This window comes from Cervus elaphus, chromosome 18, assembly GCF_910594005.1.
Source record: "Cervus elaphus chromosome 18, mCerEla1.1, whole genome shotgun sequence".
Taxonomy (NCBI): Eukaryota; Metazoa; Chordata; class Mammalia; order Artiodactyla; family Cervidae; genus Cervus; species Cervus elaphus.
This window is the reverse complement of record NC_057832.1, coordinates 41,079,402-41,104,723: the sequence shown is the minus strand read 5'-3', so window position 1 is coordinate 41,104,723 and position 25,322 is coordinate 41,079,402. Positions and strand designations below refer to the sequence as shown.

General features: G+C 41.4%; 1 protein-coding gene across 3 annotated transcripts in view; it reads left to right on the top strand.

Moving 5' to 3' along the window:
* The window catches only part of IGF2BP3 (insulin like growth factor 2 mRNA binding protein 3), a 143,059-nt gene that overhangs the window by 99,807 nt on the left and 17,930 nt on the right, over positions 1-25,322 (top strand). For all 3 annotated transcript variants that reach the window (XM_043872156.1, XM_043872155.1, XM_043872157.1), the window contains exons 4-9: positions 5,465-5,516; positions 5,610-5,673; positions 17,572-17,850; positions 21,381-21,515; positions 22,791-22,913; positions 25,076-25,211. In XM_043872156.1, coding sequence (XP_043728091.1) covers positions 5,465-5,516; positions 5,610-5,673; positions 17,572-17,850; positions 21,381-21,515; positions 22,791-22,913; positions 25,076-25,211 — 789 coding nt within the window. The remainder of the gene's footprint in view (positions 1-5,464; positions 5,517-5,609; positions 5,674-17,571; positions 17,851-21,380; positions 21,516-22,790; positions 22,914-25,075; positions 25,212-25,322) is intronic.

The following is a 25,322-nucleotide window of genomic DNA, read 5'->3' as shown; positions in this document are numbered from 1 at the left end:
GTTATACAAAAAAAAAAAAGAATGAGTCATCAACAGTAGATTTATCTGCAGATCATGGATTACACCACGCCCATAGGGGTCGGGCTTCCCTGTTGACCCAGTGGTAAAGAATCCCCCTGCCAATGCAGGAGGCACAAGAGACATCGGTTCGACCCCTGGGTCAGGAGGATCCCCTGGAGAAGAAAATGGCAACCTACTCCAGTATTCTTGCCTGGAAAGTTCCATGGACAGAGGAGCCTGGCAAGCTACAGTCCATGATGAGGTCACAAAAGAGTCGGACACAACGTATCAACTAAACAACAGCAACCATAAGGGGTCAGCTGAAATATGGTTTTATGGAGGGTGGAAGGAGGACTTCTGTGGCAGAGGAAATCTGATGTGTAAAGTTCAAAGGAAGATTTTCAGTTCGTTATTTTGGTGTTCTAGATTGAAGAGGGGCAAGAAGAAACTATTAATTATGATGGTTTCATGAATGTATACACAAAGGCAAAACTGATCAAATTTTGTGCAGTTCATTGTCCTTCAATAATATTTCAAGGTTTAAAAAAAAAACAAGGCTATTATCTAGTAATGTTGACTTTAGTTATTCTTAACAACTTTATTGAGATAGAATTCACATACTATATAATTCACCCATTGACAGTGTACAGTTCAGTAGTTTTAATGTTAACGGGTATGTGCAGCTGTCACCGCGGTCCATTTGAGAACATTCCCATCCCCTCAGAAAGAAACTTTTAGCTGTTGTCCTCCACCCTCCCACTCTCACCTGCCCTAGGCAACCACTCGTTGACTTTTTGTCTCCATGGAGTTCTCCGTAATAGGTATTTCATATGCAGTATGTGGTCTTTCGTGACATATCTCTACAACATATCTCTACAACATGGATGAGCCTTGGAAAACTTATGTTAAGTGAAAGAAGCCAAAGTTTTCCAAGGTTCATTCAGTTTGTAGAGATATGTCAGTTCTTCATTCCTTTTTTATGGCCGAATGAAATTTCATTGAGTGGCTGTTCCACAATCTGTTTATCCATTCATCAGTTGACACACACTTATATTGCTTCCACTTCAGTCTGTTATAAGTTTAATTCTTACTGCTCTCTGATGGCAAGCAATGATCTTTGCAGTTATCCTGTTATTCTTTCCTTGCTGTTTTCTACATTTGGATGAATATTTTAAAATAATGTTGAACATTTGGGATTTTTAAGTCCTAAATGTATAAAAAGGAGGAATTCGACCAAGACATTTCCTATGAGGCTTTAATTTGCTTCGATACCTTCTTTCTCCTCCAACTGGAATTTGAACTCTCCAGTCATAGAGAAATATTTCCTTTTGGGTTTGAGTAAAATAAATGTATTTAGAAATAAGAATTGGGGTTTATTAAGAGATTAAAGAAAATGTTGGAAATGAGCAGTGTAGGTGTTTTTGTTTTAACTTCTACACAAAGCTGTTTAAAAGAAAACATTTAGTGGCTGAGCTAGAAGGGAGAGGTGGAAAATACAAGATGTTCTAGGAGCGGAGAGGAGACAAGAACCTAGGGGCGGGTGGTTTCTGTGACAGATACTAGGAGCCTTTGTCTTTCCTCCTAGTGAACGCAGGATGAGTGAAAACGTTAGAACTCTCCAGGTCCAAGTGGTGGTTGCTATGTGAGAGTTCCATGGGTTGCCATGTTGTGATACAGTGGAGTAGTCCTGAAGCACGTCCAGGTGCCTACCTAGCAGATTTAGAACTGGTTGCCATGGCCTTGCTCAAGTCAGTTAGGGGTTGGAAACCCTTCTGGGTTTTGTGAATCTGACGAGGTTACTGACAGTAGACAGACTTCTCCCATCTCTCAGTTGTGATTACCCCCATAAAGCTTTGAGTTGGCATCCATTTATGTCTAGGTCAAAACCACTGAGGTTGTGTTGTTAAATTGTTCTCAACTATGTACCAAGAAACTAAGATCATGGCATCCAGTCCCATCACTTCATGGGAAATAGATGGGGAGACAGTGGAAACAGTGTCAGACTTTATTTTGGGGGGCTCCAAAATCACTGCAGATGGTAATTGCAGCCATGAAATTAAAAGACGCTTACTCCTTGGAAGAAAAGTTATGACCAACCTAGATAGCATATTAAAAAGCAGAGACATTACTTTGCCAACAAAGATCCGTCTAGTCAAGGCTATGGTTTTTCCAGCGGTCATGTATGGATGTGAGAGTTGGACTGTGAAGAAAGCTGAGCACCAATAAATTGATGCTTTTGAACTGTGGTGTTGGAGAAGACTCTTGAGAGTCCCTTGGACTGCAAGGAGATCCAACCAGTCCATCCTAAAGGAGATCAGTCTTGGGTGTTCACTGGACGGACTGATGCTGAAGCTGAAACTCCAATACTTTGGCCACCTCATGTGAAGAGTTGACTCATTGGAAAAGACCCTGATGCTGGGAGGGATTGGGGGCAGGAGAAGGGGACGACAGAGGATGAGGTGGCTGGATGGCATCACTGACTCGATGGACATGAGTTTGAGTAGACTCCGGGAGTTTGTGATGGACAGGGAGACCTGGCGTGCTGCAATTCATGGGGTCGCAAAGAGTCAGACGCTACTGAACTGAACTGATGTACCGAGATTGATGCTTGACTTTTTTAGAGTTATAGTTTGTTTGTTTGTTTTCTTCTGGTTTTAGAGTCAGGTTTACATACAATAAAAATTTTTTTACATATGATTTAACATATAAGGGCTATAGTTTCTAATTCCTAGAGATTTTACACATGGGATAGTTGACAACCAATAGCATTTATCATTACTTAGGAATAGGATGATTAACTCTTAGAAGCAATTTTGTTTTGAACATACTAAACTTTATATAATATATGCAGTGAAAAACTTGGACATTTCATCAATTTTAGTTAAGAATTTACTTGTATTATTTATTTATGACTGTGTATATATATTCACATATAAATACATATCAATGTATATATAAAATATACCACTTTGCCAGTGGGCGTTTTGGAGACATTAGTTTCATGAGCATTGTTGCAAGTTTAGTCAGCGTTGTTTATAAGTCATGAGTATTTAACTTTCATAGTGATTTCTCTTAATAGTAAAAGTTAATGTAGTATAAGCTAAATTATGTGATGGCTACTGTATTTAGTGAAAAAATTGCCTTTAGGAAAAATTAATGATGTTTATTTAAACTATCATACTAAATTAGCACTTACCCCCTATTTTCTACATGCCTCCTCCACCATCTCTAGCCGCCTCAGTACCCCTGCCCCTCAAGATACCCAAGTTGCCTTAAAGCTCTACTATTAGAGTGACTTTCATTTAAAAGCTAAATTTTAAATGGCAGATGTCTTTCCTGCTGTTTTAATTATTTAAATTGGGGTGAGTTAAATGTTTTTTAAGAATTCTGTTAAGTGACACAGAAAACCATTTATTGGTATTAAAAAATTTTTTTTTTTTAGTTTAAAAAATATAAGTAGATTTCTGTTTAAAGTTGTTTTTTTTTTTTTTTTTTAAGGAATTACATGTTGTGTATTACCTATTTCATGGCATTAAGGATGATTTCCTGTTTTTTTGGCCCTTATTAAAAATTATGTCTCATCCTACATTACATGCACAGCAAACTTATCTCTAGAACAGGTAAACACTGTTATACAGAATATTGTTCCTATTAAATTACACTAGTGTTTCCTCCTGAGAACTAGTCACTTCATTTATGAACTATTTGAATGTCTTTTTTTAGGTACTGGGGATAGTACAACAAACAAAAAAAATTTCTATTCACACTGAGCATGCTTTCTAGTGACTAAGACAGACAAATGAAATTTTAGGTAGTCAGTTAAGTGTTTTGAGTTGAAAACAAAAAACAAAAAAAAAAATGCAGCTTTATGATTTAAACAGTAGCTGTAATTTGAGACAAAGATCGTTGTGCTTCTAGATCTCACCCACAGGAAATTCACCATGTCAAAGCTTAACCTATGAAAATACTAACAGTTCCATTCACAAATAGGGGTTAACCTTATTTAAAATGGAAAAACAATTAAAAGTTCATCTCCAGACAAACCTTGCTGTAGATTTCAGTCTGCACTCAGCACAGCAGACAAAAGCCTGAAATGTACCATGTAAGATAAACACTCCTTTAGAAGAAATTGCTTAAAGTTTAGTAGGAAATTGCCATTGAAACTTATTCAGTGTGTTTCTTGATGGTTTACTGTGTCCTGGGGGGCCAGAAAACATTTTCAAGGGCTGTCCTTCAAATTTTACAATAAAATTGATGAGTAAGTGCTTTACTATAAACTAATAGAAGCTTAGTTTGTTTTACTTTTTAAGAAAAACTTGTTACAGTTCTTAGGAACAAAAGATAGTTGAATTTGGTTTATACTGATGAGGTGTATGCCTACAGTTAATAGTATGATAAAATTTAGTTACTTTTTAGCAGCCTTTTGTTACATTATCATGCATGTGTAATAATGCAGCCACAGGAAAGACAGTTTCCTGTTGTACTTTTTTCCAACCCATTCTATGCTTAGAAGACTCTTAGTATAGATGCACTTCTTTTTATATTTTCTACTGTTCAAGAATTGATAAACCATTTAGATTAGTCTTTAGTTGAAGACTCCAGGCAGGATATCTTTCTTCATTTTGCTGGCCTGCCTTGAGAGTAGTCTGTTCTGATACATCCTTTAAGCTGTAGAAGGAAGTTCTTTAACCTTAACTTGGGCCCTTCTCTGCAAGGAGAAAGTGTGACTGTGTGTTGGTGGTGTGTGTATGAGAAACACACGCGTCTTTGTCCTCCCGCCTCAGAACAAGCGGCTGTAGCTCTGAACACTGGCTTTCTGGGCCTTTTGTTGTTGTTCAGTTGTCAAGTCGTGTCCAACTCTTTGCAACCCCGTGAACCTCCGCACACCAGGCTTCCTTATCCTTCACTATCTCCTGGAGTTAGCTCAGACTCATGTGCATTGACTCAGTGATGCTATCCAACCATCTCATCCTCTGTCATCCCCTTCTCCTTTTGCCTTCAATCTTTCCCAGCATCAAGGTCTTTTCCAGTGAGTTGGCTCTTCACATCAGGTAGCCAAAATATCGAAGCTTCAGCTTCACTATCAGTCCTTTCAATGAATATTCAGGGTTGATTTCCATTAGGATTGACTGGTTGGATCTCCTTGCAGTCCAAGGGACTCTCAAGAGTCTCCTCCAGCAACCAGAATTCAAAAGCATCAAGTTTTCAATGCTCAGCCTCCTTTATGGTCAACGCACATCCGTACATCTTGGTTAGATCAGCTTGAAGTCAAGGACCTCTGGAGAGGCAGGAGTGAAAACCCACCAGATGCTCTCTCTCGGGCCCTTCTCGCACTTCTGTAGTCCCAAATCCCAGTTAATTTTAGGGGGCTCATTTCCATCACAATTACTTAAAAACCTTCTCCTGCCCTTGCTAATAACACAGGAAACTGAAAACTTGTAATTTTGTCTCCCCCTCCTGATAGGTGCTGGATAGTTTACTAGTCCAGTATGGAGTGGTGGAGAGCTGTGAGCAAGGTACATGTCTTCTCAATTGCTTTCAAATTTGTAAAAGGAAGAAAGTAGGAAGAAAACTAACTTCTTTTCCCTCTTCTTTTTTTCTTCCTGTAGTGAACACTGACTCGGAAACTGCCGTCGTCAATGTAACCTATTCCAATAAGGAGCAAGCCAGACAGTAAGCAGTTTGAAACTTCTAATCTCTATGTAATAACAAGGTTAAATATAGTACTTTTATTTTGGGCTAGTGGGTAGCAGACAACTTTATTTTGCGAAGTTTGACCTTGCAAATCTTTTTAAGTTTGAATGTCTGATAAGAATCTACATCGGTTAAAGCCTTATTACATTTTCAATATAATGTTAATGCCAATAATAGTTATAATATGATGCTGAATTATATCCTGTTTGCAAAATGTTCTGCACCCGGGTATCACTGCTAAATTACGTTAAAGACCTTTTTTCCCCTTATTATTGGTATGATACATACATTGTTGCTGTTTTACCCAAAGCTGTTAAGTTGATCATGTGTTAAATGTTACGTTTACCTGTTCACTTATATTTCTGATAATTACCAAATGTCATTTAGAAGTGTATAGGCATGGGACTAATGTAATTTGGTGGGAAAAAAATATTCCAATGCAATAGACAGGCAAAATTTCACAGATCAAAAAATTTCCCCTAGGAAAAGATAATTCTGTAGGCTTGGGAATAATCTAACAAACTGGCCACTGGAGAGAAGAAATGAGGTTCCCGCAGATACTGCTTTTGACTGGTCTGCTCAGAACAGAAACGTGGAGGGCTGGCACACAGGGTGCCCAGTTGCGATCATGTTCAGGCGGAGCCAGACTGTCCTCTCTGTGGGGGAGCAAGGGCCATGCCGACGGACCCTGAGCCCCAGAGGGGAAGGGCACAACCAGCAGCACGGGTGGGAATGCAGCTGGGCTACCAAAGGCAGTGCTCGCCCGTGGAGGGACTATGAGAAGGAAGATGGGGCTGGGGAAAGAGATGGAAATCTGCATAACACAAGGGGAACTTTTCTTTTTAAAAGTCGGTCATATTTACATAGCTCAGAATTTTTAAAGTCTAGATGTGTGTACTGCAAATCTTCCTTCCAGTGTTGTTCCCCAACCGCTTTACTTTGCTTCCTTGGAGATAACCATGTAGAAGACTAGTACATCTGTGTATTCTTCCTCCTTTTTTACACAGATGATACCATAGCATTTGAGGGTTTTATACGTATATAACATGTCTTATAGTTGCATAGAATTTGGTTGTATAGATGTGGAATGTCTTAGTCTCAAATTAGATTTTTAGGTCTCTTGCAGTTGTAAACAAAGATGTAGTGAATCCCTTTTGCAGTCATTTTGCAAGTGTGTAAGTACAGTCATAGGTTAAATTCTTAGAAGTAAATTTGCTAACTCAAGAAGGGTGTGCCTTTTTTGTTGAATATTGATGAGTTATCCTTTCTAGATCTTGAATGAGTTTAAATTTCCCCCCAGCACTGTGAGTGTCCATTTCTCCTTAATTTTCCCTAACACAGGGCTTTATCAAACCTGGCCTGTCAAGTGAGTAAAAAGTAGTATCTCATCATGTTAGTTTCACATTTTTCTCAGAAGCCAGACTCGAGATTCACTTTTAATGCTTTAATTTGAGACTCTTAATGTATATTTAAATTTCTTTTTGAATTGAAGTACAGTTGATTAGTAGTGTTGTGCTAACTCTGCTTTATAGCAGAGTGACTCAGTTTTATACATATATACATTCTTTATTCAGTATTCTTTTCCATTATGATTTATCTGAGAAGACTGAATATAGTTCCCTGTGCCAAACAGGAGAACCTTGTTTACCCATTCTAAATGTAACAGTTTCCATCTACCAACCCCAAATTCCTGGTCCATCCCTCCCACTACCCGTAGCAACCACAAGTCTGATCTCCATGTCTGTAGAGACTCTTAATAGGTTTTAAAATATTCGAATTTTCCCTCTCTTTGTATCTTTCATTTATTTAACATAAATGTTAACAGTTTATATGCTTAGTCGCTTATATGCTTAGTCACGTCCAACTCTTTGCGACCCCATGGATCATAGCACACCAGGCTCCTCTGTCCATGGGATTTTTCAGGCAAGAATATTGGAGTGGGTAGCTATTTCCTCCTCCAGGGGATCTTCCCAACTCAGGGATTCAACCTGTGTCTCCGGAGTCTCCTGCATTGGCAAGCAGATTCTTTACCACTGAGCCACCTGGGAAGCCTCAACAGTTTATATGAAGACATAGAATTGTAGTATGAGTTGTAAAATAAACTGATGTCTCACAAAGTTTATTCTTTAATCATGATATGAGAGGAACAACAGGAAAATTTCACACTTTATACCTGAAGTAGAGTAAGGGTAAAAGTGTGCGGTGAGAAACACAGGTGCGCCATTCATGGATGTGATTCAGTTTTTACAAAGAGCTCTACTAAAGACTCGACAGAGCCAGCGCTCTGGTAGATGGAAAATAAGGGATGACGTGATAAACCCAAGGATATTTGAGGACTGTCAGAGGCCAGTCCCAATTGCCTCACTTGATGATTTATTACGTGAGGCTAGCTTGGTAAAGAGGGAAATGCTTAGTGTAACTAGTTATTTAGCCATATGGGAGAATGTAGGATACCTACATAGCTTTCCATAGCTTTGAAGAGATTTAAAGTGAGCTTGAATGGGGACAGGTTGACATTTAGCACCCCTACCCCCCCTTAAAAAATCCCGAAGCATGAGGAGTACAGGCACAGGGTAGACGGCTCGTCAGGGCAGAAGACTTGCCTAGCAAATGTGGAGACACTGCAATTCTAAAAGTACTTTGTAATGATTGTTAGAGATCTTCAGGATCCTGTGGATCACATGGAGGGAAGAAAAGACTGTTAGGAGTTTGTGGTTTAGGTAACTATAGCATCTAAACAAATCAGTTGGGCATTTCAAGGAGGGAAAGTCATCATGTCCTTTATTCTGGTAGTCAGTTCATTAACATTTATTGAGTGTCAACTACTGACCAAAGGTTGCCAGTGAATAAAGGCAAAGTTTCTGTCCTCAAGGGTGTGCCCCCTGGTGCTGGAAGAATATTTGGAGAGGGATTACTTGATTTAATTCTTGTCCAAGTTGAATTTTCCTTTTAAGAATCCTGGGTTTTCTCCACCTCAAGAATTTCAAAGATCAAAGAGAATTAGACAATAAGTGAGTATTCATAGGAAGTTAACAGAATGGACAAATCAGTTTTGTGGACAGTGTTATGAAAGTTATTAGTTTTCTAGTAAGTGTTTTTTTTAAAGATAGGAAGTGCACTTTCATTTTTAAAGCAGAATTAATTGTATTTGAGAGGCATTTGATAAAGTGGAGAAAGCATAGACTCTGAAGTCAGGCAGCTTTGACTGTAACCTTAACCTCTCTGAGCTTCAGTTTTCTCAACTACAAAATGAGGGCTGACAAGAAACGAATATATCTGTGCATATATGCCCATATTTATAGACAGTGGTCTTATCAAATGGCCTGGCACCCAGTAAATAATAATTCTGGCTCAACCCTTTGGTTCTGGGCACCGGCAGAGCAGCCAGACGTGGCTTGCGCGGGGGAAGGCGGGTCCATTCAGGACTTGTCTGCTGAACCCAGCGAGCCTGTTCTGAGCCCCACCAAGACTGTCTGCTGCCTCAGCTAAGCTGACATGATTTCTTCCTGCCTTTCCCATGGCAGCCATCCAAAGCTTCCTTCTCTAGGTGATAAGGGCTGAGTTGACATTCCCAGTTGACTTCTTTTCTTTTTCCTTCGCGTGTGTTAACGCAGGCCTCTCTGTAACTGGGCTGCGCTTGTGGAGGTGTGAGTACCGTGTGGAGACTAGGAGGGTTCATTTCCAGAGTCTGGTTCCAGGGAATGGGCTCCCTGTGACACTTTTCTAGCTGTGACTCTGCTCAAGTTAATGTTCCTTAATATAATCCTATCTGTCAGATGCGAAGGTAGAAAGTCAATAGCTATTAAACATTTACCCAGCATTTTTCACTGCTTTTGAGAATGCCCTGTTATTGTACAGGATACTTCATTTCAGATAATAACTGGAGTTATTATAACCCTCAGGAGTTAGAGACCTAGTTCAAAAGCCTCTTTTTACTTAAAGCTCTATGAATGACACATTTCTTTCTTTCTTTTATTTTTTTTAAGAGGATTCCTCAGTAAGGCTATGTCTCTAAGACAGAATTTAACATGGAAATTCCTGCCACCTTGTGGATAAGAAAAAAATCAAAAGTTAACAGTGCTAATAGTACTAGGAAATACATATATTTGTTTTAACCACAAGCCTCAAATTACTAATTTCTTAGAATAATAAATGAGTAAAAATAATGAAAACGTATTTAAATCAGGAATATGTATTTAGTGTTTCTTGTTCTTGGGAGCAAGACAGCCTTGGATCTCATGGATAACCTATTCCTTCCATCTTCTGGGGATGCTCAGATAACAAAGACACTAATTCATTGGAAGATTTGTCATGGGTGACAAAGAAGTAACCCTTCAGAATTTCTACATATTTAGTTCTTTTTTTTTATTTTAGAGTTCCTATTTCTTTTCTTTCTTTTTTTTTTTGTATTTAGGGCTGTTTGTTATCTAGTTCAGTTCAATCCAGTCGCTTAGCCGTGTCGAACTCTTTGCGACCCAGTGGACTGTAGCATGCCAGGCCTCCCTGTCCATCGCCAACTCCCAGAGTTTACTCAAACTTATGTCCATTGAGTCGGTGATGCTATCCAACCATCTCTTCCTCTGTCGTCCCCTTCTCCTGCCATCAATCTTTCCCAGCATCAGGGTCTTTTCAGATAAGCCATTTCTTTGCATCAGGTGGCCAAAGTATTGGAGTTTCAGCTTCAGCATCAGTCCTTCCAATGAATATTCAGGACTGATCTCCTTTAGGATGGACTGGTTGGATCTCCTTGCAGTCCAAGGGTCTCTCAAGACTCTTCTCCAACACCACAGTTCAAAAGCATCAATTCTTCGGCACTCAGCTTTCTTTATAGTCCAACTCTCACATCCATACATGACTATTGGAAAAACCATAGCCTTGACTAAATGGACCTTTGTTGACAAAGTAATGTCTCTCCTTTTTAATAAGCTGTTAAGGTTGGTAATAACTTCTTCCAAGGAGTAAATGTCTTTTAACTTCATGGCTGTAGTCACCATCTCAGTGATTTTGGAACCCAAAAAGTAAAGTCTGTCACTCTTTCCCCATCTATTTGCCATGAAGTGATGGGACCAGATGCCATGATCTTAGTTTTCTGAATGTTGAGTTTTAAGCCAACTTTTTCACTCCTTTAACTTTCATTAAGAGGCTCTTTAGTTCTTTACTTTCTGCTATAAGGGTGGTGTCATCTGCATATCTGAGGTTACTGATATTTCTCCTGGCAATCTTGATTCCAGCTTGTGCTTCCTCTAGCCCAGCATTTCTCATGATGTACTCTGCATATAAGTTAAATAAGCGGGGTGACAATATATGGTCTTGAGGTACTCCTTTCCCTCTTTGGAACCAGTCTGGTTGTTCCATGTCCAGTTCTAACTTGCTTCCTGACCTGCATACAGATTTCTCAAGAGGCAGGTCAGGTGGTATTTCCATCTTTTTAGAAATTTTCCAGAGTTTGTTGTGGCCCACACAGTCAAAGGCTTTGGCATAGTCAATAAAGCAAAAGTAGATGTTTTTCTGGAACTCTCTTGCTTTTTTGATGATCCTAAGGTTTTTCTAAAGATAAATTGTCATTTTATTTTTAAAAATTGAACTATAGTTGTTAACAATACTGTGTTAATTTCATCTGTACAGCAAATTGATTCAGTTATGCATACATATGTATGTGTGTATTATATGTAATGCACTGAGCTATCTGCAGTGGCTCAGTGATAAAGAATCTGCCTACTATGCAGGAGCTGCAGGGGATGCGGGTTTGATCCCTGGGCCTGGAAGATCCCCTGGAGAAGGGAATGGCAACCCACTCCAGTGTTTTTGCCTGGGAAATCATATGGACAGAGGAACCTGGTGGGCTACAGTCCTTGGGGTCGCAAAGAGTTGGACATGAATGAAGCGACTTAGCACGTATATATATGTGTGTGTGTGTGTGTGTGTGTACACACACACACACACACATTCTTTTTTGTATTTTCCATTATGGTTTATCCCAGGACATTGAATATAGTTCCCTGTGTTATACAGTAAGACCTTTGTTGTCCAGGGATTCTTTTTCTGGTGTGTTTTCTTTGTTGTTGGGGAATAGAAATATAGTTTATATATTGCAGCTATTATTGCAGATCTTTTTATATCAGCCTGAAGATTTGTATAAGGTACACACAGAAGTGTTAGAAATAATTTGGCTGATGGCTAAGGGGAGGATGTTGACTCTTAAACTTTGAAAATTATGTAAATAGAAGATTTATTCTCAAAAAAGGAACAATAGATCAAGTAGTAAGACAGGAATTTTTTGCCTTTTTTGCCATGCAGAGATAACCACTGTGAAATTTGACATCAAGTTTGGTAGACTTTGTCTCACGCATTACAACTTACTGTTTATTATTTACAGTTGATTTTGTTGGAGTGTAGTTGATTTATGACGTTGTGTTAGTTGCTGGCTATACAGCAAAGTTAATCAGTTATGAGTGAGTGAGTGAAAGTCTCTTAGTTATGTCTGACTCTGCATCTGCATGGACTATCCAGTCCATGGACTTCTCCAGGCCAAAATACTGGAGTGGGTAGCTGTTCTCTTCTCCAGGGAATCTTCCCAACCCAGGGATCTAACCCAAGTCTCCCACATTGCAGGCGTCTTCTTTACCAGCAGAGCCACCAGGGAGTGGGAAGCCTGTCCCTTCTCCAGGGAATCTTCCCAAGTTGGGGATCGAGCCGGGGTCTCCTGCATCGCAGGCAGGTTGTTTACCAGCTGAGTTAGTAGCTGGTAGCTACTAGCTTGGAGAAGGCAGTGACACCCCACTCCAGTACTCTTGCCTGGAAAATCCCATGGACGGAGGAGCCTGGTGGGCTGCAGTCCATGGGGTCTCGAAGAGTCAGACACGACTGAGTGACTTCACTTTCACTTTTCACTTTCATGCATTGGAGGAGGAAAAGGCAACCCACTCCAGTGTTCTTGCCTGGAGAATCCCAGGGACGGCGGAGCCTGGTGGGCTGCCATCTTTGGGGTCGCACAGAGTCGGACATGACTGAAGCGACTTAGCAGCAGCAGCAGCTACTAGCTGCCTGGTAGCTACAAGCCAGGTAGCCACCAGGGAATCAGTTATGCATATACATATATGTCTTTAGATTTTGCCCATATAGGTCATCATTACAACATTTAAAATGCCAGAGATCATTCTGTAGACTTGTGCAGGTTGTCTTTCCATTAGCTGTATTTATACTATTAGTAATCTCTCTCTGGTATGTCATCCCTACCACAGTCTATGTAGCTAGTCCTCTGGTGGGCATCTAGGTTGTTTGCAGTTTTTTGCCATTAGAACTAGTTTGGTAATGAAGTCTTTCATTGTTTCCTTAAGATGCCTCCCTGCAGTGGTATTATCAGGCTTTTGGTAATTATTGAATTTTATGTTTCAACTTCTTACTCTTGGTACAAGGATAAAATGGGATGATGTGACTTTTCAATGATGGCTAAGCCTCATTTTGTTAGGACCTACATGATACCCAGCAGTGGGATCTAGGAATAAGGAAAAGATTTTAGACGTGGAATTTATAGAGTTGAAAGACCATAAATCTGGTCATTTATAGCTTTTCTGGTGAGGTGGCTAATGCCAATTCACAAAACGACCTTTCCGAGGCTCCTTGGCTACTTACTGTTCAAGTTGGCTTAGAATTCTGGTCTCTCTTTCACTACTCAGCTCTGTATGTGTGTACCATTGGATACATTTAACTTCTCTGAGACTCAGTTCTTCTTACTCTTTAATCCTCAAGATAAACTACTTATTCTTTCTTGCAAGGCCCTTTCAATGCTACCCTGTGGTCTACGCCAATAAACTTAGCAATGCGATTAAGTGCTGCTAGCCAGCAAAACTGCTCATGGGTGTGAATTTCTTGGTGGTCCAATGGTTGGGACTCTGCACTTCCAATGCAAGAGGCACAGCTTCGAACCCAGTGCAGCCAAAAGGAAGCAAAACAAAAAATATTACTCACCGTCTTATGATTGACTCAAAATCACAGCAGAGCAATCAAGTGATGATGGGAAACAGCATTCTGAGTAATACACATGTGGGATAAACATCCTTGAGTTCTGCTGAACTGAATGCATATGTTTTGAATAATTAGATGACAGTTTTTGATCATGCATCTTGCATGTACAGTAAGGTTGGTGAAAATACTAGAATGTTTTCCCCTGAAATCAGCAGCCCACTAGATAACGTGGCGTAGAGAGGTTAATAGAGAGGCTGTAAACTCATAAGTACACAGTCTTCAGTCATGAGACAGTCATGCTGGCAGCTGACTCACTCCCGCACCGTCAGCTGTGTCCAGGTGTGGAGTGCCCCGCGGTGAGGGCTCCGGAGTGCGGCACACAGGGCATGCGCTCTGCTCTCTGACGGGAACAGCCTGAGTTTGGAGTCTTTGGGTCCTGGAGCACTGTGCCACCTGGCCTCCCGGTGAAGAGCGTCTTTTCTTTTCCCCTCAGAGAAATCTTCTGTAAGCAGCACAGTGAAGTTGGGAAGTTATAGTTTATTCCAAGTTGAGAGTTGTTTCTCCGGACACACGTGACTGTATTTGGATACACAGAAGCATCTGGTGCCCTATATGTTTATCTCTATTGATTTCCATGGAGAAGGACGTCTATCTGTCTGTCTGTATATGTCTCTTAATCTAATCAGGAAAGAAGCTAATTAACTTTTTAGTAACATGGGCTGTAGCCTGCCAAGCTCCTGTGTCCATGGTATTTCCCAGGCAAGAATACTGGAGTGGGTTGCCATTTCCTTCTCCAGGGGATCTTCCTGACCCAGGGATGGGACCCACATCTCCTGCATTGCAGGCTGATTCTTTACTTTCTGAGCCACCAGGGAAGGGCTCCCCCACCCCCAACTTCTTTTTTTAAAGTAACATTACTGACTTAATTGCACAGTCACTTACTCTCTTCTGAAGTGCTCAGTTTTAGAGTGGGGAAGGATTAACATACGTGAACTGTCGCCTTTTATGTCCCAGGTGGAGTTGAGCCCTTCATTCCATTGGGCTCCTCCTCATGTAACCTTCAGGGATACGTTCCTCTTGGGCTTTGAAAAGCTTTATCTAATTTGTTGAAACATCTGTAATTTCAAACTTCCTGTAGTAAATGTACATCATCGATGTTAATAAAATTTCTAGCTGTTGTCTTCCTTTAGAAATAGCCAAAATACTTTAGGGCCCTTAATCCATGTATTCATTAGGAAAAAGGAGAGGGAAGAAGGCAGGAAAAATGTGTTAACTGAAGGTTCTTATAAAGGGGTGTTGGTAAAACAAGTTTTTCTGTGTGTCTGCTATTACCTATAAAGCTTATGAAAAGAATGCCATCTTTAGCTACTTTTTTTAAAAAAATTGAAGTATAGTTGATTTACAATGTCTTGTTAATTGGTCTACAGCAAAGCGATTCAGTTACACACACACACATACATGGGAAAAGAATGTCGTCTGATACAGAACTCACATGGAAATATCCCAAGATATATTGTATTTGGAAAAACAACAAATCACAAGACTATATCATGATCTCAGTTACTACTTTTTTAAGGACGTACTGAACACTTACACACCTTTGTGAGCATACGGAAAGAACTGGTCCGTTTGCAGAAGTTATCACAGTTAACAGTTACTCTGGGGAGGGTCTTGGAGGTCATGGTGACAGAAATTTCTTGATACTTTGTTAGTCTGTATGACTGGGATCTTTTAAAGAGTTAATTCGTATGCATGAACTGTAGGACAGTGATGGAACATCCATGGCCACTGACATGCGAAAAGGGCAGAATTCTGAGTCCTGAGGACATTGTCTGGTTTTTTGCATCTGCCATGCAGTTTCATGGTTTTGTTACCCCTTTCGGTGCTGGGCCTATCTCTTAAAGTTGAAACGGAAAGATCTCCAGATAAAGAAAGCAGTATGTGAACCACAAATGATCAGTCTGAGCAACTAGACAGAGAGCATTTTATGCCTGTTCTTCTCTCCTTGCCTGGGTCGAACTCAGGGCCCACTGGAATACCATCTGAGCAAAGATTCTGAGTAACCCTGGAGAAAGCGTGAGGCTTTTTTTTTTTTTTTAATTTTGTTGTGCACTGGGAGTGTGTATTATTATGGTGATGTCTATATGGCAGCATCTTCTGTCAACTTTTATTGAGTTCTTCACATTTAAAATATGTAGGTAAGCTAGAACACACCAATTTATCTTATAAACTTAGGAATCTTACACATTTATCTTATAAATGATAAGTTAAAGATGCCAGACATGGGTATTTACATAGAAATGTAAACAGGCAGAATCTGTCTATGGCATGAGGAGCCGAGGGGAGGGGCAGTCACTGGAAGGATGTCCTGGTGGGGCTTCTGGGACACTGGGTGTCCTAGCTCTGAATTTGGAGATGCATGCTCACTGTGTGAAAATTCATTGAGATGTTTGCTTAAGATTGAGTACTTTTCCATAGTTCAGTTCACTTGCTCAGTCGTGTCCAACTCTTTGTGACCCCATGGACTACAGCACGGCAGGCTTCCCTGTCCATCACCAACACCTGGAGCCTGCTCAAACTCATGTCCATTGAGTTGGTGATGCCATCCGACCATCTCATCCTCTTTCGTCCCCTTCTTCTCCTGCCCTCAATCTTTCCCAGCATCAGGGTCTTTTCCAGTGAGTCACTTCTTCGCATCAGGTGGCCAAAGTATTGGAGTTTCAGCTTCAGCATCAGTCCTTCCAATGAATATTCAGCATTGATTTCTTTTAGGATTGACTGGTTTGATCTCTGTGCTGTCCAAAGAACTCTCAAGAGTCTTCTCCAACACCACAATTCAAAAGCATCAATTCTTTGGCACTCAGCCTTCTTTATAGTCTAACTCTCACATCCATACATGACTACTGGAAAAACCATAGTTTTGACTGGATGCACCTTTGCTGGCAAAGTAATGTTTCTGCTTTTTAATATGCTATCTAGCCTGGTCATAGCTTTTCTTCCAGGGAGCAACAAGTGTCTTTTAATTTCTGTACTTTTCCATAACAAGGCTCTAAAAAAAAAAAACAGAAAAAGTAAAGCTCCTCTTGAAATAGATGAATGGGTGTGTGGATGGATGGATAGATAGGTGTTTTCTTTTCACCACCACCCCTGTCGCCCTGCCTCAAATCAGATCATAAATTCCACAAGGTCATGGATTGCTTTTTTCCCTCAAGAACAGGCTCATAATAGGTATTGAGTGATTTTATAGTGGTAAGTAACATGACTATTAAATTCTACTTCCTCCAGTGAGTGGCTCAGAGATTTTTTGTCCTTTGATTCTGAAAGTGTTTTAAATATTTGTTTTTAAGACCTTAAAGCAAGGGAGGTATGTATTGTAACATCTTTTCTATTCTGATTTGGAAAGACTAGCCAGGAGAAGGAGAGCCCCCTCCTCTTGTTCTGTGGGGGTCCTCATAGACTGTTATTGACTTCATGGTGAATAGCTTAGTCAAGAGTGTTGTTTTTTGTTTGTTTGGGTTTTTCTCTGGCCACAGTGTGTATCTTCTGGGAACTTACTTCCCTGCCCACGGATTGAACCCAGACTTTAGCAGTGAGAGCACCAAGTCCTAACCACTGGACTGCCAGGGAATTCCCTAGTTAGAGTTTGACAAAATGGTTTTTTTGTGTGTGTGTTTTTTTTTTTTTTACTTTACTTTACTGGTAAATGGCTAATATGTTCCCTTGGAAACCTGTTTTCCCCATGTGTCCTTCAAAGGGAATGTGGGCGGGGAGTGTTAGGTGTGTTCTGGATTTGCTGTTTGCTCAGTGGCTTTATTCAGGAGCTTTAGAGCCAGGAATCCTGAGTGGAAGAGGTGGTATTGCTGTTACCCAGCCTGGTTCCTCTTCCCACCCCTGCTCCCTGTTCACTTGCAGAGCTTTAGACAAGCTGAACGGGTTCCAGCTGGAGAACTTCACGCTGAGAGTGGCCTACATTCCTGATGAGACGGCCCAGCAGAGCCCCTCGCAGCAGCCTCGTGGCCGGCGTGGCTTTGGGCAGCGGGGCTCCTCGAGGCAGGGGTCTCCAGGGTCAGTGTCCAAGCCAAAGCCGTGCGACTTGCCTCTGCGCCTGCTGGTTCCCACCCAGTTCGTTGGAGCCATTATAGGAAAAGAAGGCGCCACCATTCGGAATATCACCAAACAGACCCAGTCTAAGTGAGTACTTCCTGGGGCGCGGTGGGTGTTTGAATCTTCATAAGAGAGTCTGTTGTTTGCTACATCATGTCCTCCTGAACATGCTTATGATCCCTTCTTGTATGCTACTTGGGAATCTGGGAAAACCTTGTGATGTGATATCTTTAGTGTTCATTTTATAAAAACCTGGGGCTAAACCTTAATCTCAAAGAGAACTTTAGATTTTCACACATGAATGGAAAACAAATGATACTCCTGATGGGGGAGGCCCTGACCAACAAAAGGGCAACTTCTAGGTGTTTCTCTGCTCCCCCATCTCCTCTTCGACCTCAACTGATACTGCCTTGTGTGCTTTTAGAAGTAATTTTCTGGGTCCAACACAGAAGAGTTTTTTAGTCTTGCTTTACTTCAATGAAGAATAATTCAGTTTATGATCTGTAGTTATGCTGTGTTTAAGCCATGTAGTTAGAATGGTTCCTTCTTTAGGATGTTGTTTGATAGTTTTAATTTGCAGATTTTGGGAATTAGGAGATTCTCCATCAAATACTCTGGCTTTTTAGGAGTAGAAAGCAGGAGCTGTTTGTTTTTATTTACCACTGTAGTCCCAACACTGGGTCTGTTGATGGCTCTCATTTTTGTCAAATGAGTGAAATAACTGCATGTGAATTATGCTTAATTCTGTTAAAGTATATCTAAGGCACTGTCTCAGTTTTGGAGCTCCAATGATTGTATATTTGTGGTTTTGCTTTAGTAACCATCCTGTTATGCTGTTTGTGAAGAATATGACCCAAAAAAACTTGATGATGAACTCTGTCCTTGCCCTTAGTTCTGTAAATTGCTATCAGGCACATCTCTGGGACAGTTGCCACCATATAGAGGAACTGTGGATGTAAGGGAGAAGAGGCAGTGTGTACACACCGCTCAAGTCATTCTACACAAAAGGGTAGGGAGACGGCCTTGGGTCAGCTACAGAGACGATTGTAGATCATTTTGCTTTTTAAATTTAGTGAGAAAAATTATTTTGTGTGGTCCAAGGAGTTAAGCAGAGTCTTTTTCGGAAAGTACAACTATGGTGCTGTGTTTGTTCCAGCAGGCTTAAGAGGTTATCCACGTTCATCACAGGCCCCATGGCAGCCTTCGGGTGGCTGGCCCATTTCTGATGTAGAAGCGAAACGAGCTGTGTCTAGTGGGGGTCACCACCCACTCCCTCCGAAGAGTGGCGCCTGGCCCTGCCTTCCCACACTTGGGAGTGGGAGAGATGCTGAGTGCTGGTTACCTTTGTGCAAAGTCGGTGGCCTTGACTTCGTAATGTTAGAGGGTAGGGAAGACAACCATGGCCCAATCAGTTTTCATCTCAGATTTGCCTCATTTTAATACAAGAGCTTCTCTTTAATTCTTTATTTCAAGAGCGTCTCTCTTGCATTGATTCCCTGTTACCTGCAGAAACTAATTATTCAGTCGTTTCCCTTCCTCATCACATGGCAGATGAAAGTTGCTCCTTTTAAATTAAAGCTGCTCATTTCCCTGTCAGAGGAAAGAGCTTCTGTGATTTAATGAAACTGTTTGTTTTATTTAAGCAGGAAGATGGAGGATGGAGAGGGAAGGGAAGCGATAGTTGTATTCCATGATTCACTTGCAGCTCTGCCAACAGATTTAATTAACTCTTGCCATTGAAACTCGTCATTATCAGATCTTCTGCTTCTGTTATGGCCTCACAGGGCTGCCCTAATCTGTAAAGCAACATTCCTTACTCTCAGAGGATCAGAGTTTGGTAATCCTTAGCACAGTGAGCAGGTGGAAATAAACCAGGAGGGAGATGAGCCACGTCACCTACTGGAAGAGATGCAATACTTACGGTGATTGGAGACTGAAACCAGCGACTGGAGCGATGGTTCCTGAGATCAGATCTGTTACAAGATACTCTTTTTATTGGTCATTTCTAGATATTCCTTATTTGTTTCACTTCTGCATTGCCCTTATTTTTAGCTATAGGTTTTAATTCTGAGATAAATCTTCAGTTTTCAATTAGGCATTTAGGAAAATGAAATCCAAACCCTGATTTTATTAGCAAGATGTAGTGGTCATTCTCATGACAACGAGTTATATAGCCTTTCCATCTAGAGTTTGAGTAGTTGATTTTCTTTCTCGTACTTTTTAAACAGAAGACTTGTTGTTTTTGTATTTAGTTCAAAATGTACAAGTATGTACATTAAAATAAAAGAGTTAACCTCCATCTAACCCTCAAGGTGACCACTGTTGAGTTGGGAATATGTCTTTATAAGACTTGTTCCTCATATCTACTAACACATGTAGCTTTAAAAGAGAATTTATATCATGGTATGTAGTGTGTTTTTCTTCACATAAGATCGAGGACCTTTTGCTTTGTTGGCACCTCTAATTTTACCACATTTATGAACAACTGTGTGATATGGATATGTTCTTTAACCGTTTCTTCCTTATTGGAAATATCTTGGAAATACCAATTTTCTTTCTATTATAAATAGTGCAGCGATGAACATGCTTGCACCAGTGGTTTCAACCCATGGTGATGTTTTCCCCCAGCAGACATTTGTCAGTGTTTGGAGACAGTTTCGGTTGTCATGCTTAGGTGGGGGCGGGGGTGCTACTGGTGTCTACTGGGTAGAGGCCAGAGATGTTGTTCACTATCCTGCAATGCACAGATTGCCTTCCACACCAAAGAACTAGTCTGATCCAAAGTGCCAATGCTGCCGGAGGGTGAGAAACACCACTCTTAGCCCACGTGTGAGACTTCATCTGTAGGAGATATTACAAGAAGCAGAATTCTTGGGTCAAAAGATAATAAGCAGTTCAGCAGATTGTTCTGTACTCCGCACCACGCCAGAGGTGTGCGTGTCCCAGACACCCATCCTCTTGCCAGTACTGAATCGCATCTGTGCAGGTCTGGAAGAGAACACCACCTTGTTTCAAGGACCAGTGAGATTGAACATCACTGCGTGTTTAGTGGCCATTTGCTTTTTTTTGATATAGAACCGCTGCCATCTCTTTAGGGTCCACTCCTATCACTGTTTATTGTGGACTTTTCCTTGATCAGGAAGGCAAAATGTAGAAAGACCCCGGCAAGAGGAAACCGAGGAGTGAAATCCCCACCTGTGACGGATGGTGGTCACACTGCGTGAGTGGAGTCAGGAGCCCCCGACTTGTGGGATTTCAGCGCCAGTCCTCTTGGCTTGTGTTCCAGGCTCCCTTGTTCTTTGAGTGGAAGAAAGCCTTTTGTTTGAACCCAGACTCCTGGATGTGAGATGACTGACCTGTAGCCCTGAAAAGGAAAATTAAGCATGTGCAGCTTGGCCAGAATAAAGAGATGCCCCCTGCATGAGCAGAGAGAGGGAAATATTCTTGGACTTAACATTGGTCTCATCCATGGTGACGGCTTATCAAGACTTGCTTTTGAGGAAAGTGCGTCACCCACTCTTTGCCCAGAAGTGCGGTGACTGTATAGGTGGTGATGACAGACTGTTGTGAATACATGCTTACAGCTCGTTTCCCTCTCCCCTTGTGCCCACCCTAAGAATTGATGTCCATCGGAAGGAGAATGCAGGTGCCGCCGAGAAGTCCATTACTATCCTCTCTACCCCCGAGGGCACCTCTGCAGCTTGTAAGTCTATTCTGGAGATTATGCATAAAGAAGCTCAAGATATAAAATTGTGAGTAAAGAGGATTAACCGGTGGGGAGGTTGATATTTATGCGGTCCTGTTTTTGGGATGCTTTGACATAATTTTGGGAATTGCCAGCAGACAAAGGGAAATGCTGTCCCGAAGAGCGACAGAGGGTCAGCAGTGTTGTTTTGGTGGTTATGGAGCATAAGTCTTTTAAACGCTTCATTTTCATTCATGTTTGGCTATGTTGCGAGTGGTGTTGATGGGAAAAGTCCAGCTGTAAAAAGAAGGCAGTTGGGGTCACAGGAAGCTCACCTAAGGTCCAAGAAGCATCCCTGGGATTTACCCAAAGCAGGGACCCCAAACCCTCACTCCTATGCTTGGAGCTCGAAGGAGCTGGGCCTGTGTCTGCCAGCCCCCCTGCAGGAGCAGGAGAACGGAGCTGGGAAGGCCCCAGTCTTGTGCTGTGGGAAACTGGATGTTGATTCGGGTGCTTCAGGTTGAAACTCTAAATCTCTTGTGCATGGGAGCCTTGAGCAGAGGCTGGGTTCTCTGCTGCCTGTAGCATCTAGCATGGTGGTGTGCTGAAAGGAGGGTCCAGAGTAAGACGCTGGTCCTAGCCTGGGGACCTAATGACCGGCATTTAATTTGGAGGGACCTCTGAAGTACAGTACATGTATTTTAATTAGAAGGTATTATATGTTGCTTTATTATAAGATTAAAATTACTTTTTAGTATAGAGAAAAGTGAAGAAAAAGCCCACCACTTAGATGACCCCAGTGACATGTTAACACAGTGCTATGTACATGACTTGGAAAGTCAGAAAGGTACAAAATGAAAAGTGAAAGTCCCCTCTCTTACTCTTAGACTCTTCCCTCCAAAGTGTAACCCTGTTGAGTTTCTTGTTTCCCTCTGTAAGTCGTGCATTTTATCTCCAGGGGTGTATTTAAACATTATTCTAAAACCATGCTGTTTCGTGTTGTCGGTGGTGGTATTGGGGGTTTCAGAATATGGGTTTGAATAAGGTGTTTTCAAAGAGCTAACTAGAATCCATTATTGGAAGGCATTCCCTGAGATGAATAAAAGAAAACTTTTAAAAATTAACTCCTGTCCAAATACTTGTCAGTGTTTTTTCATCCCCCTCTCTTCATGCGTTGCTAGAATGTGGGCTAATGGTCAGCAGGCTTTACAGTGTCCCTGGCAGAATGCTTCCCCTACGGTAGGCAGGAAGTCAATGTTTAATGAATGAATATTGTCCTTTTACCCTAGAATAGGTACACTTACTCTGATTGGTGGCCTTTTTATTTTCTTTTTCTTTACAGCACAGAAGAGATTCCTTTGAAGATTTTAGCCCATAATAATTTTGTAGGACGTCTCATTGGTAAGGAAGGACGGAATCTTAAAAAAATTGAGCAGGACACTGACACTAAAATCACAATATCTCCGTAAGTGCTGCCTTGCTTTCTTTAGAATTAGAAAACTTTCAAAAATACCATTTCCAAGCTATAGGTTATATATTAAGTGGATTACAACTCTTGGAGCTGGCCTGTACCACCCTGCTTATACTTCACTTCTCAAACCCATTTCCCTCCTGCCTGCTATCTGTTTCTAACCCACAGTGAAAGCATTCTCTATTCCCACTACAGAGGCAGGACACACTAATGCTTGCCATGTGTATTTCCTCACTGAGGTCTTGCTGGGGTTTTCTGGCATCTGCTCTGAAAGCTAGAGTGTGTAACCCTGCGTATTATCCATCGCTGTATAGCAGATTACCCCAACACTGGCCACTAAAGACAAGAGTAAACGTTCATTGCTCACCTGGTTTCTGTGGAGCGGGAATTCAGGGGCACAGCACGGCTGGGTAGTCCTGGTCTGGGGGGGTCTCTTGATGTTGCTGCCAAGCTGATGGCTGCTCTTAGAATGTGGCCTCAGCTCCTCACCTCAGCTCAGCTCCTCCACAGGGCTGTTGGGGGCGTCTTCAAGTCATAGCAGCTCTCTTCCCTCACAGAGACAACAAGAGACAACCTAAGAGACAAGAAGACAGAAGCAGCTGTGTCTTTTGTGACATAGTCTCAGAAGTCCCTCTCTTTACCATTTTTTTCTGCTGTTGTTGACACGAGTCAGCTTCGGTCAGTGTGGGAGGGGCGGTCACTGGGGAGTGGGGATCCTGGAGGCTAGTCCCCATGCCTACAGTCCATGAATGCTCTGAATTACGTGGAAAGGCCTTTCTTTTCTGAGGGTGACTTTTACTTCCTTCAGGGCATGCTAAAAAGTTGAGGGGGAAAGAGACTGACGAACTAATGAAGAATAGTAGAGAAAGACTGGGGCAGTATGTTCATGGAGCAAGGAGTTTTTGTAGACGTGGGAGTGGAAAGGAAGTGGGAGAGTCCCGCTTGGTGGGAAAGGAAAAACTGCAAGCCGGTAAAGAGAACAAGTGATCCTGCCCTCTCTTGAATTTTATGCTCAGAAAGGGGAAGGTTTTAAGAGGAAAAAAATATATCATAAAGGCTGTTCTGGAAGCAGCTATTTTAAAAACTAATAGAAAATGCTCTTCAGGGGAGACTCGGTGGAGCCTGAAGAGGAGACATACACTTGTGTACGGGGTCTGAGACGAAGCATCTTCATTGTGTGGATGTTTATATTTTAACAAGTATAGGAAGACGTTAAGGAATAACGTACCATTCATCTGCCTCACGTTTAGCTTGAGACACTTTGCTAGTAGTGAAAATGAGAGCTTTAACCCTAAGAATATGAAAGGAAACGGTCCCAGTATTCTGTATCCTTTCCATCCATTTCCTGAGTCTTGTTTCCATGGTAAGTACCTCCCATGGGTTTCCCTTCAAGGCTGTTGAATGGCTGAGACTTAGATGGTGTTAGTGTCATCTGAATGGATTTTGACGCTTCTACAGGAGCTGAGACAAGCAGGGAGTTTCTGAATATTGCTGTTACATCTTAGCTTTTTAGTTGTCTAAATGGTCATCGAGGGACTATTTTTAAAATTCAGTCAAAATGGGTGGATTTGTGTTATTTCCTCAAGTGTACATCAATCTAAATTCTAAAATTAGCAACAAAAATAAGCTTAGACATATGAATTCTGCGTGCCATTTTGGAATATTTTCTTGCTTATCCCTTGCTTGGTGATCCGAAAAATGCAGTTGCATGACAAGGCCAATTACACCCCAAATTGGTCAGGGCAGACTAGAAACGCACTTATTAAAGGTTATATTCATCTGGTTCTTGGGCTCCACTAAAACTATAGGTTCCTCTGGATCATTTTCTTTACATTTCACTGTTGTGAAAAAAGCTCACCTTAAGTGGTCAAGAAGTATAATTTGTTTAAAACATGGACTTAATTGAACTGCGTACACCCAGAGATACTTACTGAGAAGGTGGGAGGGGCAGTATTTTCTATTCCCCTGCAGCGTTACAATTCTTGTATTCACAACTTTTGGGGCATACTCATTTTTCATGATGTCTAACCACCTCCTTTTACACATTGCCAGCCTCCACAGTTGGGTTTGAATTGCCAATTGTGGTTGAACTGTTATTAACTGTCTCCTTCCTGTAATTTCCAGTCTTTTCCTTGCCTCTCCGTTTCAATCTGCAGATTGCAGGAGCTGACACTGTACAATCCGGAACGCACCATCACGGTGAAAGGCAGCGTGGAAACCTGCGCCAGGGCTGAGGAAGAGATAATGAAGAAAATCAGGGAGTCGTACGAAAACGACATTGCTTCCATGAATGTTAGTTTTCATGTGGAGGAAATGTCTTTGTTTTGATCAACAGTTCAGAGATGTTTTCAATTGCCTTAACATTGATTTCTTTAATGGCGTCATTGTTAGATGTGGTTTCTA